Genomic DNA, 14418 nt, shown 5'->3' with positions numbered 1-14418 from the left:
TGCGAACTATTAAATACAAATACAAATGCGAACTATAAAATATAAATACAAGTGCGAACTTTAAAATACAAATACAAATACAGTTGTATCAATAAATACAAAAATATAAATGGCAGTGTAACTACAAATAAGATAAACAACTATGGTATTTACGGTATCATCCATGACATGTGCTCGACTAGTCATATTTTTCGAAAATACAAAAAATATAAAATAGAACAAAAAAAAAATAAAGAAAATAAGTACAAAAAAGAAAATAAAAAAATCAAAGAAGAAAAGAAAAGAAAAAAGAGAAATAGAAGATAGAGATTAAAAAGGGAAAAAAAGAAAAAGAAAGAAATGAAAAAAAATAAAAGTAGAAAAAAATAGAAAAAAGAAGAGAAATGGGAAAAACACAAAAAATGAAAAAAAAAATATATATAAAAAAAAGATAATGGTAGTGTTAGGCAAGAAAATATTCAGTTCAACGAAATAAGCGTGATTGAGATTTTTTTCTTTTTAAAAATATTAAATTTTATTTTTGGTGCGACTAAATAGGGACTATATTCATATTTTAACTATCTGTAAAACCAAATACAACAACAACAAACCCAGTATATTCCTACATAGTGGGGTCTGGAGAGGATAAGATGTACGTAGTCCATACCACTACCTCCGGAGAAGTAGAAAGGCTGTTTCTGATTGACTCCCGACTCAAGACAAGGAATAATAAGCAAATCCGTAATAAAGCATGTAACAAACGCCACCCACAAGGAAAAATATAAGGAGTAGTAAACAAATTCGTAATAAAGCATGCAACAAGGTGGCATAACAAGAATAATACACCTACCAAGTAGTGCCTTACCCCAACGACCCAAATTGGCACTAACCTTCTATCCTAATACAGCGGGCATAAATCGAATACGACGACTATAAATGATAATTATGTAAAATGTGACTATGAAAGGTGTTATTTATAGCAAAATGCTGCTATTTTTGAAAGATCTAAAATAAATCCAAACTAGGAAGCTTCTCCAACTTCCCTATCTTTCGACCTAATCAAATGGCATTACAGTAGTTCTGAATTCTGCGACTTGAGCATTGTGTCACTAATTTGGACAAGAATATTCAAAAGCTGCTTGAATTGTAATTCGAATTTACTAGCTAATCCCAGATATTAAGGAACGGTAAGCTGACACAAGAAGATCGATAGGAAGCAACTTTAAAAAACAAAACCCAGCCATCGATCTTCAGCTACATTAACCATATTAAACCTAAGCATACTTGCATACAGCGCTAACAACATATACATGATAGAAACTTGTTAAGATGTGTACTTATGTAGTATCAAAAGCTAGATACCACTCGGTAATTAAGCTCAGTCATCATCAAAGTACTTCTCCTCAGCATCATAATTTGCTTCTTTCATCCAATGATCATCCAAGGTCTCATCCTCGTCAATTTTTGAGTAATCCAAACCATCTTCTCCTAATAAAAACTTTTCCTGCATGATGTAAGCGAACTGGTCCAGTCGCTCTTGCATCTCCTCTGTTGACAGAGAATCCATCATAGCAGGTCTTCTCCTCTCTGATGGCGTGTCATCCGAAGCATCAGGGTTATTTGGATGAACCTTCAAATTTGATAGGAACGAAATAGATCATTTTCTGATAGGTACTCGGAAAAGTAAGACCACCAAGGATAACAGACAAAACAAAAAGATAGTGGTCTAAGTATGATTTAAGAACAAAAGTTGAGTACTATTGACATGCAACATGCATGCAACAAAACCTAGATACAACTCCAACTTGAGCTTTCTATAGAGCTTCACTAAAACTGGAATGTGTCAATAAATAGGGCAATAATGGTCTGTGATTTGAGAACGAAAATTGTGAAAGCCCCGTTGACAAGTATACACACCAACCCATAGACACAAGTCCAACTCGAGCTTCTAAAAATCTTCAGAATAAACTGAATGCGCCAACCTCCAAGATAACACTTGAAAACTTAAGTCTCCAGGTATATAAAGGAAAAGGCACGCACAGAAAAAGGAAGGGAAGAAGCTAGCATAAAATCCTTGAAAAAGCAAACAATGCAAGCATCTCCTGGCACTCCTTTGGCCCACCAGATTGGGCAGTCAGCTGATGAAGCAAGAGATAAACTTAATTCACTGAAGAAGGAATAAGAAGGTAAGTAGGAACTCTAATGGGTGCAAGCAAAAGCAAAAGCACCAACCACTAGAAACTAAAAAGGCACAAAGACAAAGCTTCACTCTTACTTCTTACAAGATGAAGAGATATCAGGAGAAGCTCATGGAAGGTCTCCATAAAATAAGCTCTTGAAATTTTCAACTGAAGAGACCAAAAAATTCATATCCCTTTTTCAACACACACTTTGACTTCTCAATTTCAAATGGAACGACAACAACATTAAGTTAGACCTGTTGTCAATAGTACATTCAGATTCGCAAACCCCTCACAAGAAAAAACACACACAACTAGACAAAATTTAAGGGGCATCCTTATAGAACTTTCCAACTGGCCATTAAGAAGCGCAACATCATAGCTCTCTAGAGTTGGTAAACATGTTAGGGCAAAACCTCGCAAAGGTAAGTGAGTCAGAAGTTACAAAGACTTAGACTTCAGGTAGGCTCCCTAAATCCATAAGCTAAAACCTTCTACAATTTAGGCAAAGTACTAAGGGGTCGTTTGGTTTGAAGACAAGTTATGTTGGGGTTAGTTATGTTGGAATAAGGTATATTGGGATAAGTTATGCTGGAATTAGTTATGTTTGGATAAGTTATGCTGGGATTATTTGTTATTGAGTGTTTGGTTTGTTACATTCAAAACAGTATGCATCGTATAATTTCCAAGAATAAGTTGTTTGTTTACAAAAATATCCTCCACCTTATTTCATTTTTTTCTTATATTTTCTTTGCAAGCTTTATTTATTCATTCTTAAAAATAAAAATTTCATCTTATTTAGCTTAAATATTTTTGTGTGCGCATTCTCATGATTGTGCCGTGTGTTTTTAAAAAATAAAAACTCATCTTAAATTTGTTGAAGTAAAAAAGATTTTATTGTTTATGTCACTTCATTTAAGCACATGTCACTCTTATATTATAAAATATTAAAGTTATCTTTATTTTAATCGATATATAAAATTTAAATTTTTAGGTGACAAAAAGACTATTTAACTAAAAATACGTAATTAAGTAGCGGAGTCAACACTTTTATAAGAGAAATCAAATTATAAATAAACATAAGAATTAAGCAAACAAATTCAACATATAATATATTAATAAATAAAAATTATATTTATAGTGCAATTTTTAATAGAAAAATATATTACCAAAAAATAACGAATAGTGAAGGAAATTGGTATTAAAAAATATGAGAATATACATGAATGTGAAAAGTGATGTATAAAAGAGGGTTTAAGAAGGGTATTTTTGTTATTTTACACATTTTATCCCGGAATAAGTTATCCCCGTATTACTATACCACCCAAAGGTAGGGATAACTTATCCCAGTACTAATTATTAATCCTGGGATAAGTTATCCCACATTTTGTAACCAAACAAGGGATTAAGGGATAGTAAAAATTTATCCCGGGACTATCTCTTTTTATCCCTCACACCAAATGACTCCTAAAAGAACAACTCCTTATGCTTTAATCCCCTACACATCACTAAAAGTACCTCCAACCAATTTCCAATTCCTACTCCACTATAATTGATAAAACACAGCAAATTTGTTTCTTTCAATTGGCAATCATCACTGTACAAGGTTACTCTTGAATTAGCCGGTCTGACTCTCCCACTCCAGACGTTTCTTTTCTTTCTGTTACTTCGAAAGTAGCTGTTTCAGCTTCAGCCACTCGAATTTTCGATATTCCTTTTTATTTCTCATCAAACGAATGGCATCTTCTTCTGGAAATCCTAGCTATTCTTAACATGATATTGGGAAATCTCATTGCTATTACTCAAACAAGCATGAAACGTATGCTTGCATATTTGTCCATAGGCCAAATCGAATATGTAATTATTGGAGACTCAAATGATGGATATGCAAGCATGATAACTTATATGCTGTTCTATATCTCCATGAATCTAGTAAATAACCAAACCATCATTGTCTCGGAATAAATGCAATATAATAACAGACAATTACAAATATTTACTGAACCTGCAAGTTAGAATGTAACTAAAAATAACCAGCAGGCACAACAAATATTTTTGGTATCCTATCTACAAGCTGAAAAACAATTACCTCTTGTCTATTAGTTGACATGTCCTTTTCATCTTTGTCTTGCTCCTCCTCCTCATCTTCTTCTTCTTCCTCCTCCTCTGTTTCTTCTTCTTCTTCCTCCTCCTCCTGCATATTTTCAAGTTCCTGAGCGTCAAACCCGACCCAATCACTCTGAGCTACACCTCGTCTCTGCTGCTCATCCCTAATTTTCTTAACAAGTGCTGCCTCTTCTGACTGCCTCATTAGTGTCTCAGACCATCGTTCCCCTGGTCTCGCCATGCTCCTCCCACTTGGATCTTGGAACTTCCCCAAATACTCATGGTGCAAATATGGCTCTCGTTCCCTCATTGCGTCCTCTGAGAAGTACTGTCCATCACTTAATAATTTGTCCAGATAAGCTCGCCGTCTGTTCTTAATCTTAACTGACCTGGACTTTAGATCTTCTTGTGTCGGGCTAATAACACTCCTCAGATGATTCAGATGCCAATTGATTTCATAATCATATTTCAAAGTTTCAAATTCATTAAGCTCGTCTGATGTTAACTGCGTCCCATAACGTTCTGCAATTCCAAGTATCAGCAGAAAGAGATTTAGAAGCAGAGATTAATGATGTTTATAATGTTCTTCATTTAGACACATAATGTTTATAACTTTCAGCTATAAAGTTCCAAGTGCAGCACAACAGCTATCTGTGTTCTTTAATGAGGTCAACATCCCACAAGAACATGGTGAATCAAATATTAGCACATTCACTGGAACATAAGATTTGTCCCGGCCATCTTTCACTCACCTCAACTAAATCCATGGGATACCTTCCACCTCCCACCAACAACAGGATATAAGGTAACTATGTCCACCAAGGCTAGGACATATGGGAAGAATCACCGACGTGTTTTTTTTTTTGGTCTCTACTGAGATTTGAACCTGAGACATGAGATTATCAATTCATTTCATTGACTACTAGGCCATATCCTTGGGTTCTTACTGGACCATAAGAATTTTTTAAGCGGAGTCCTCAAATATACAAAGAGTGAGAAGTCTAGGGAAATACCTAAACTTACCAAATGCATACGAATTTGGAGCGCAACAACCTACGTTTTCCTCAACTTATTAAGATTCATATTTGGCTTCTCTCTAGTTTGCCAATTTTTCTCTCTCAAAACTGGCTTTTAACATTTGAACAAACATAAGTGCCGAGTAAAACACTCACTTGAGGAGCTTAAGCCCTCAAATTAAGTGAAGCTCGTGTTGGGCGCTTATGTCATTTTGGTTGAACTCACAACAGGTCAACAAGGCAAGCACCTCATGGGTCATGGTCTTTGTTTTAACAAGACGATACTAGATAATAAAAACAAAACCTCTAAATGAATCATATAATGATTAAGGAATAAGGATTGGAAAACAAGTGAGTTAACCATATTTTTACATATAAATCAGAAATTGATATGATTTCTCCTCATATATAATTAGCTTCACTATAAGTTTCAATCTTTTGCCTAAATAAATATAGTTTGTGCTTAGCACCCAAGGGTGTGGCCTAGTGGTTCAATGAAGTTGGGATGAGCGCCATGAGGTCTTAGGTTCAATTCCCAACAGAGACAAACACTAGGTGTCTTCTTCCCATCTATTCTAGCCTTGGTGGACAGAGTTACCTGGTACCTGTTGCTGGTGGGAAGTGGCAGGTATCCTGTGGATTTAGTCGAGGTGCACGCAAGCTGGCCCGGACACCACGGTTATAAAAAGAAAAATATATAGTTTGTGCTTATAATCATCTTTTCTTACAATGCATTTCTTCTTTAACGCCTTTTACCGCTAAAGCTCATATGTGAGTTATGACTTAAACTTAAAAGTCCAAACAGATTTAAGTGCTTTTCGCCTTTAAAAACACATTACGGTAGAGGCCTAATGGAACAAAAACACCAACATACCCAATGTAGTCCAACAAAAAGGGGTCTGGGGGGGGGGGGGGGGGGGGCGCAGAGTGTACGCAGACTCTACCTCTATCTCAGAGCTAAAGAGGCTGTTGTCGATACACCCTTAGCTCAAGGCAAATATAATCTTAAAAAACATAATGAAAATACAAGAGATAATAGATAATAACAAAAACAACAAATAGTAGCAGAACAATACTACAATAAAATAATACTATAATCAAACTACATGAAACAACAGATAGTAATAGAAATCGAAGAACAAGAGTAATAATATAGCTACTAGTAAGGGCAACAAGAAAATGCACTCCTACCTACTAGCATGGACGCAATCCTACCTATTAACCTTTTACCCTAATTTCAATAATCCACACCTTCCTATCTAAAGTCATGTCCTCGATATGCTGCAACTGCGCGATTTCCTATCTAATCACCTCTCCCTAGTACTTCTTCACTCTACCTACCTGGTAGAGGACAATTTAAACCCTAGTAGATGTTATATCCTATTCACTTCAAACTTGTAAGAATCAATAGAGAAACATTGAAACTAAGGCCATTATATAGAAATTGAAGAGTACCTAAAAATAGGGGCACGTCGCGAGAGAGAAGGTCAAGTAGGAGGGATTTGTGTTGGGAAGGAGTAGAAGCAGATGATTGGTGAGCGTGTGGGGAATAGAGGTTATCAAGTCCAGAAAGACTATTTGATAATTTCTCCATGAATTGGTTACTTAAAGTTTCCGCGTTAGACGTTGAGACCTCCAATTTCATATTTACTCAGCCCTAAAATTAACAAACCGACTTCTGTTTATTTACTCTAATATTGCATTGAACATAATGGTCCTCTATGTTTGCAAAATATATACACTTTTAGTCCATATACAGATGGCAATACGGCGACATAGGGTGGTTTTCGGGCAGATTTTAGGCTATGCAATTATAGAGAAAGGGTGTACGACAGACTAAAGTAAATTTTTTTAAAAATTATCTGGGTCAGGACAAGTGCAGGGCGAGTTAAAATATTATTTCTAATACAGTGGAGCAGATTATGGGTTGATATGGCTTTATGTGGGTTTGATATTGTGAAATCTTGTCATTGCCAGAAATTTCTATGTTGACTTTTAGATTGGTCCTATCATTATTTCTGCTGAAAATAAACTTCTTTTCTGAATCATCCTATTCAATTTTGACGTTCTCTTTTTGAAAATCAGCAGCTCATGTATTTAGTGCAAGTAAATTATGTAGCTAGTTAGTTAATAAGTGTAACACCCCGCATTTCGGGCTAGAATAAAAACCATGACTCTGATGCGTTGATAATCCCAGAGCCTTAAATCCTATGCCAATTTGGCATGTTTATGTAGTATGTGAATCCATTTGAGCATGAATTTACACCATATAGGTCCTTCAACTCAAGGACGAGTTGAAACTATTTCGATCGATTAAGTTTTAGTGGACGTTGTAATTTATGTCAGCTTCCATCGACCATAACTCTCTGAATATGTCGAATTAGAGAGCCTACTATGTGTCAAATGATAGGTCTTCGAGTTAACTTTCCAACGATACCAATTTTGCTAAAATCCGACACCTGAGCAAGAAGTTATGGCCTTTCAAAGTAGTATGCGTCGCCTAACCAATCGCACATGGTCACTGGAAAGCATATGCGATAGCATATGTGGCGCCTATGTAAATATAGGCGATATCATATGCGGCGCATATCTTATGGTTTCAAGTGACTTAAACACTCCGTTTTTGGGGCAAAATGATCCTTTTCCCACCCTTATTCAGCCATAAACACGAAATTCAGTCCCCAATTCTCCAAAATACATCCACATTCATCTAAAAATTCTCAAGAACACTCCCAAGGATTTCAAACGAAAAACCCAAATAAATCAAGATTTAACCGTAGGTTTTCAAAATTGATTAGAGATTCGAAATCCCCAATCCACAGGATTCAAGAAGCACCCATTATTTTTCGAAATAGAGGTACGCGGGGTTTTCCTAAATTCTCATGGGCATAGAAAAATTATGTTTTAGAATGGGATTTTTGAATATATATATATATTCATGTATTAAATGTTTCAACATCATTGTTTTGGTCTTTTGACCTTCCCCAAAGTGATTTGAGAATATGAATGTATGAAACCATGTATTTAAGAATGAATTCTTGTTGAGAGCATGATTTTCGGTGAATTCCCTCTTTAGTGAATTTTTCAGATTTCTTATAGCATATGAATTGTTTTGCAAAAGCACTATATGAAATGATTGAACTCTTGTTATGATTTAAAGGTGGTTTTAAATCACTAAAGAGGGAATCTAGCATGAATGTTTAATGTTCATAATGCATGTAATGAAAGAGTGCATGGATTTGCTAAAGGCACTAGACCACCATATGTTGATGAAGTTTTTGCATGATTTTGACTTGAGTTTCGAAACACGAAATCTTCTATATCAATTGCATGTTTTTGGTGATCTAAATTATGCTTTAAATGAAAGATTTAGCTTAATGTATTATGGCTCAGAAATCATGACTTGCAAGTCTTGGTATGGCGATACCAATTCAGACCAATGCCATATCAGACTCAGACTAATAGACATTTCAGACTATCATGATTTTAGACATTCAGAATGTTGCATGTACAGAAAAGGTTAAAAATGGGCATACAGAGATGTTAGTTGGTTCCCTGGAGAGGGCTTGAGTTCAAGCAACTCATTGCTTAAAATCGTGGTTTGCCGACCCAGGTATATTATTATACGTTGACTTAAGTGTCGTGTGGCGTATCAAATTCAGGAACTTCAACCCTTGCGACATACTCGGGTTGGAGGCTTCCCCACCGAGTCAATGGCGGATTCCATATCGCCCGTGGAATATCAGAATTGTAGAGGATACCACCTAACTTAGAAGTAATACACAGATCAGAGTTTGAGATTTACAGACAGGTTACATGTTTTCAGAAAGTGCCCATGTGTTTTTCAGAAACTGTTTTATGCATAATGTTTGATGAACATTTGCTCTCACGTATTATATATATATATATATATAATTACTTTATTTTGGATTGCTTCGCGTGCCAGTACAATTATGCTGACCCCCCTTCCTCCTAGGTACTGAGGCACAGTCTAGGGATCCAAATCCTCAGTAGAGTCTACAGACAGGGTTGTCTCAAAGTTCAGTTGGTGAGCCTTCTTTGCTTCGGAAGGCCTAGTCATTTAGGAATTTATTTCAGTATGGCTTTTGGTCTACTGGGGGCCTTGTCCCAGTTATTCAGATAGTATGTCAGTAGAGATTTCGCAGACTGTTGCAGATGTTTATTAAATATTGTTGGGCATGTTTTCAGGCCTTTAACTGTTTTAAATTTTTGCCCATGTTTCCGTATTATTGTGTCTATTCCGTATTACTTTGATCATATGAATTATGTGCATGATTACCAGATAGACAAAGGGCGTTCCGAGCCTTCGGGTTCGGGAATGCTCGTCACAGCCAGGGCCCCGGTTCGGGTCGTGACAATAAGATATCACCTTTGTTTCGTTAAAATTTAGATTAAAACTTTATTGTATCTGATTGTATGTTCTCTTGCTTTGTGTCTAATGTGTGTGAAATCTAGAAACTTAACTATTAAATTTATCTATAAGCTTTAGCAGTAATAACTATTAAATATTTAATTGAGTACGAATGATCCAAAGTTTGAAACATTTAGTAAATATAATAATTGGCTTGAGCTTTGGGGTGCTCCAAGGTTTCAAGTTCGATACCCATTGGATGCAAACAATTTCTGAGGGCCATCGGGCTGGGTGAAACCCTAAATTACCCGTGGTGCACTTGCAGGAAACTCCTTGCCGAGGGCCTGTGCGCCCCTGAGATTAGTCAGGGCTCGAAGAGTCTCGGACACTCGGTGCAAGTCAAAAAAAAAATAAAAAATAAAAAATAATAATAATAATAATTGGATTGTACCCATTTAGCTAAAGCTTAATAGCTTAACTTTTATATATTAGCTATATAGCGTAGTTAGAGTAAACAAATTTGTAAATCGATATTTCTAAGACTGGTTAGTCCAGTTGAAAGAAAAAACAAAAAAAATAACTATGAGGGGCAGGACAGGTTGAGTCATTGCAGGTTTAAGCTAAACTCTGCCTTATTATATCCCTAATCTCTCCCATTTCAGTTCTACCCCAGCTATCATTGGCTTTTTACTCTTTTCGTTATTTTAATTGAGGTATTTTTCTTTTTAATTTTTTTTCATTGTTTATTGTAAAAATCATACTTAAGATTTGCAACATGTGGCAAGAAGAATAAGTCAAAAGTGACTCAGCAAAAATAATACCAAATGCTATCCTCAAACTGTGACCGATAAAGGGTACCCTTATTTCTATTCCTTTGGATCCAAGAAAATCGAGATCGATGTTATATCAATAAAGGCTGATGCCTAGCCTTGAAAGTACTGGATCGAACACCGGATTGTGACCAAAGAAGATAAATCCAGATAAGTTCAGAAATTCAACCGATATGTAAAAGTCCAAAATCTCCGTCAACTGTTATAGCGAGATCTCAATTAGCCTTTACGTACATAACTGAATAAATGTGTAGTTAATGGAGTTAATTTCCAATTACTATTGCCTAACCATGTACACATACCACCTTCAATCAACACTAACTTTTATTAGTGCACAACTACTAATGACAACCACCATGCATCACCAACCTTGTCTACCACTATACCACGTCACCATCTCCATTGGAAATTTGGAACTATATCTTTTTACCACAATTGTCACTATCTTTGTTGACCTTCACCATCAACCACTTACATCACCAACAATCACCCTCTACAGTTTCTACCAAATAACCGCTAACATAGCCATCACCTTTGATCACCATCAGGAAAATCTAGCTCAGCTGATTTGCGACTTGAACTTTCATCATATTGGTGAGTATTTGATTCCCCACCTTATATCTCCTCCATTTTCCCTTTTCCTGCAACAATTTTTTTTTTTAAATCTCTGATAACTACCACATAATCATCGATAACTATTATCAGGGTTGTTAAATGGATAAGCTAGGCTGAATTTAGGCATATCAAAATGAATTGAGTTGATAAATGTGCAAGTTATTGATCTGCCCTAATGTTTAGACACAATTTTTATAACTTTCAGCTAAAAAGCTCCAAGTGCAGCACAACAGCTATCGGTTCTTTAATGAGATCAACATCCCCTAAGAACATTGTGGATCAAATATTAGCACATTTACTGGAACATAAGAATTTATTTTTTTTGACAACCTATGGTGTCCGGGCCAGTTTTCGCTCATCTCAACTAAATCCATGGGATAACTGCCACCTCCCACCAACAACAGGATATAAGGTAACTATGCCCACCAAGGCTAGGACATATGGGATGAATCACCAAGTGTATTTTTTGTCTCAACTGGGATTTGAACCTGAGATGAGATTCTCAATTCAATTCATTGACTACTAGGCCACACCCTTGGGTTCTCACTGGACCATAAGAATTTTTTGAGCGGATTCCTCAAATATACAAAGAGAGAAAGTCGAGGGAAATACCTGAACTTACCAAATGCATATGAGTTTGGAGCACATAACCTATGTTTTCCCCAACTTGTTAAGATTCATATTTGGCTTCTCTCTAGTTCGCCAATTTTTCTCTCTCAAAATTGGCTTTCAACATTTGAACAAACATAAGTGCCGAGTAAAACGCTCACTTGAGGAGCTTAAGCTCTCAAAGTAAGTGAAGCTCGTGTTGGGCGCTTATGTCACTTAGGTCGAACTCACAGCAGGTCAATAAGGCAAGCACCTCATGGGGCATGGTCTTTGTTCTAACAACACAATTCCAGATAATAAAAACAAAGCCTCTAGATGAATAATATAATGATTAAGGAATAAGGAATTAGAAAACAAGTTAGTTAACCACATTTTTACAATAAATCAGAAATTGATATGATATCTCCTCATATAATTAGCTTCAGTATAAGTTTCAATCTTTTGCCTAAATAAATACAGTTTGTGCTTATAATCATCTTTTCTTACAATGCATATAATTTTTTTTTTCTTCTTTAGCACCTTTAACTGCCAAAGCTCATATGTCAGTTACGATTTAAACTTACAAGTCCAAATAGATTTAGGTGCTTTTCGCCTTTAAAAACTCATTATGGTATAGGCCTAATGGAACAACAACAACAACATACCCATTGTAGTCCAACAGAACGGGGCTTAGGGAGGGTAGAGTGTACGCAGACTCTACCTCTACCTCAGAGGTAAAGAGACTGTTGACGATAGACCCTCAGCTCAAGACAAATATAGTCTACAGAAAAACATAATGGAAGTACAACGAGATAATAGATAATAACAAAAACAACAAATAGTAGCAGATCAGTACTACAATAAAATAAAACTATAATCAAATTACACGAAATAACAGATAGTAACAGAAATCAAAGAGCAACAATAATAATACTACTACTAGTAAGGGCAACAAGACAATGCACTCCTACCTTCTAGGATGGACACAGTCCTACCTATTAACCTTTTACAAATGAACTCCTACAGTCCTAGCTATTAACCTTTTTACAAATACACTCCTACCTACTAGCATGAACGCCTACCTATTAACCTTTTACCCCAATTCCTATTGTCCACACCTTCCTATCTGTGGTCATTTCCTCGATATGCTGCAACTGCATCATGTCCAATCTAATCACCTCTCCCCAACACTTCTTCGCTCTACCTGGTAGAGAACAATTTACACCCTAGTAGATCCTATATCCGATTCACTTCAAACTTGTAAGAATCAATAGAGAAAAATTGAAATTAAGGCCATTATATTGAAATTGAAGACTACCTAAAAAGAGGGGCACATCGCGAGAGAGAAGGTCGAGTAGGAGGGATTTGCGTTGTGACGGAGTAGAGGCGGATGATTGGTGAGCGCGCGGGAAATAGAGGTTATCCAGTACAGAGAGCCTCTCTGATAATTTCTCCATGGATTGGTTGCTCAAAGTTTCCGCCATAGACGTTTGAGTTCTCTAATTTCATATTTACAGTCCTAAAATTAACGAACCGACTTTTATTTATTTACTCCAATATTTTATTTCTCACCTAATTATATTTTTATATTTTACATTCTTTTTTACTAAAATATCAAGAGAATATAATTTTTTTTTATTTTAAATCTTATCATTAATTATTCTTTTTTTAAATTAATCTTAAAAGACAATGTAAATAATATTTAATACTAGAAGTACTATAATAAAATAATTATATTATTAATTATTTTTTAATAAACATGTCAAGTCAAAATGTATAAATAAAAACAAACTAGAAAAAAACAAACTAGAAAAGTACATTGACCATAATGGTTAATATTGGACATAAACGTCCTTATATTTGCAAAATATGCACACTTTTAGTCCATGTACAAACTGATCCCACCAAGAGGTACCGGAATATCTCTCCTAGTGATGGCAATTGGGAGACATAGGGTGGTTTCAGGCTATACAGAGCCTGTGCTTTTAAAATTATGTAGGAGTGTTGGATCGATCAAAGTAATTTTTTTTAAAAGTTATTCAGGGCAGAAATAAGTATTGAACGAGTTAAAATATTATTTCTGATAAGTGTGGAGCAAATTATGGATTGATACGACTTTATGTGAGTGATATTGTGAAATCTTGTGATTGTTAGAAATTTCTATATTGACTATTTAGATTGGTCTTATTTTATTTCTACTGCAAATAAATTTTTTTGCAGAATCATCCTATTCATTTTTGACGTTCTCATTTTGGAAATCAGCAACTCATGTATTTGGTGTTTGTAAATTATGTAGTAGTTATTTAGTTAATAAGATATCACCTTTGTTTCGATAAAAATTCGATTATAACTTTTTTATATTCGATTGTGCATTCTCTTGCGTTGCGTCTCTCATGTGTGTGAAATCTAGAAACTTAATTGTTAAATTTAGCTATTAAGCTTTAGCGGTAATAACTATTAAATATTTAACTGAGAGTATGAATGATCAAAAGTTTGAGACATTTACTAAGTATAATAATCAGATTGTACCCATTTAACTACAATTTAATAGTTTAAATTTTTTTTATTGTATCTATATAGCATAGTTAGAATAAATTTGTAAATCGATATTTCTAAGATTGGTTAGTTCAGCTGAAAAAAAAAATGGCTATGTGAAGCAGGTCGTTGAGTCATTGCGGGTTTAAGCTAAACTCTGCATTATTATTATTCCTATTCTCTCTCATTTCAGTTCT

At 35.2% G+C, this 14418-nt stretch overlaps 1 protein-coding gene across 1 annotated transcript; it reads right to left on the bottom strand.

Annotated features, from left to right (window-relative positions):
* Positions 1–1185: 1185 nt before the first annotated feature.
* LOC107872911 (coiled-coil domain-containing protein 97) lies at positions 1186–13236 on the bottom strand. Its single transcript, XM_016719567.2, has 3 exons — positions 13005–13236; positions 4249–4787; positions 1186–1609 (listed from the first exon to the last, which is right to left on the bottom strand). Exons 1-3 carry the CDS (start codon positions 13168–13170, stop codon positions 1358–1360), a joined length of 957 nt encoding a protein of 318 aa, XP_016575053.1. The 5' UTR covers positions 13171–13236; the 3' UTR covers positions 1186–1357.
* Positions 13237–14418: the final 1182 nt, after the last annotated feature.

This window comes from Capsicum annuum, chromosome 6 (assembly GCF_002878395.1).
Source record: "Capsicum annuum cultivar UCD-10X-F1 chromosome 6, UCD10Xv1.1, whole genome shotgun sequence".
Taxonomy (NCBI): domain Eukaryota; kingdom Viridiplantae; phylum Streptophyta; class Magnoliopsida; order Solanales; family Solanaceae; genus Capsicum; species Capsicum annuum.
Note: the sequence above shows the minus strand (reverse complement) of the source record. Positions and strands in the feature narration are given on the sequence as shown.

Excerpts from the sequence above, each read along its gene's own strand:
- LOC107872911 (XM_016719567.2), bottom strand. The coding sequence starts at position 13,170 with ATGGCGGAAACTTTGAGCAACCAATCCATGGAGAAATTATCAGAGAGG. Across the intron at positions 4,788-13,004 it reads CGATGTGCCCCTCTTTTTAG|AACGTTATGGGACGCAGTTA; the intron begins GTAGTCTTCAAT and ends TTGGAATTGCAG. Across the intron at positions 1,610-4,248 it reads TGTCAACTAATAGACAAGAG|GTTCATCCAAATAACCCTGA; the intron begins GTAATTGTTTTT and ends TCAAATTTGAAG.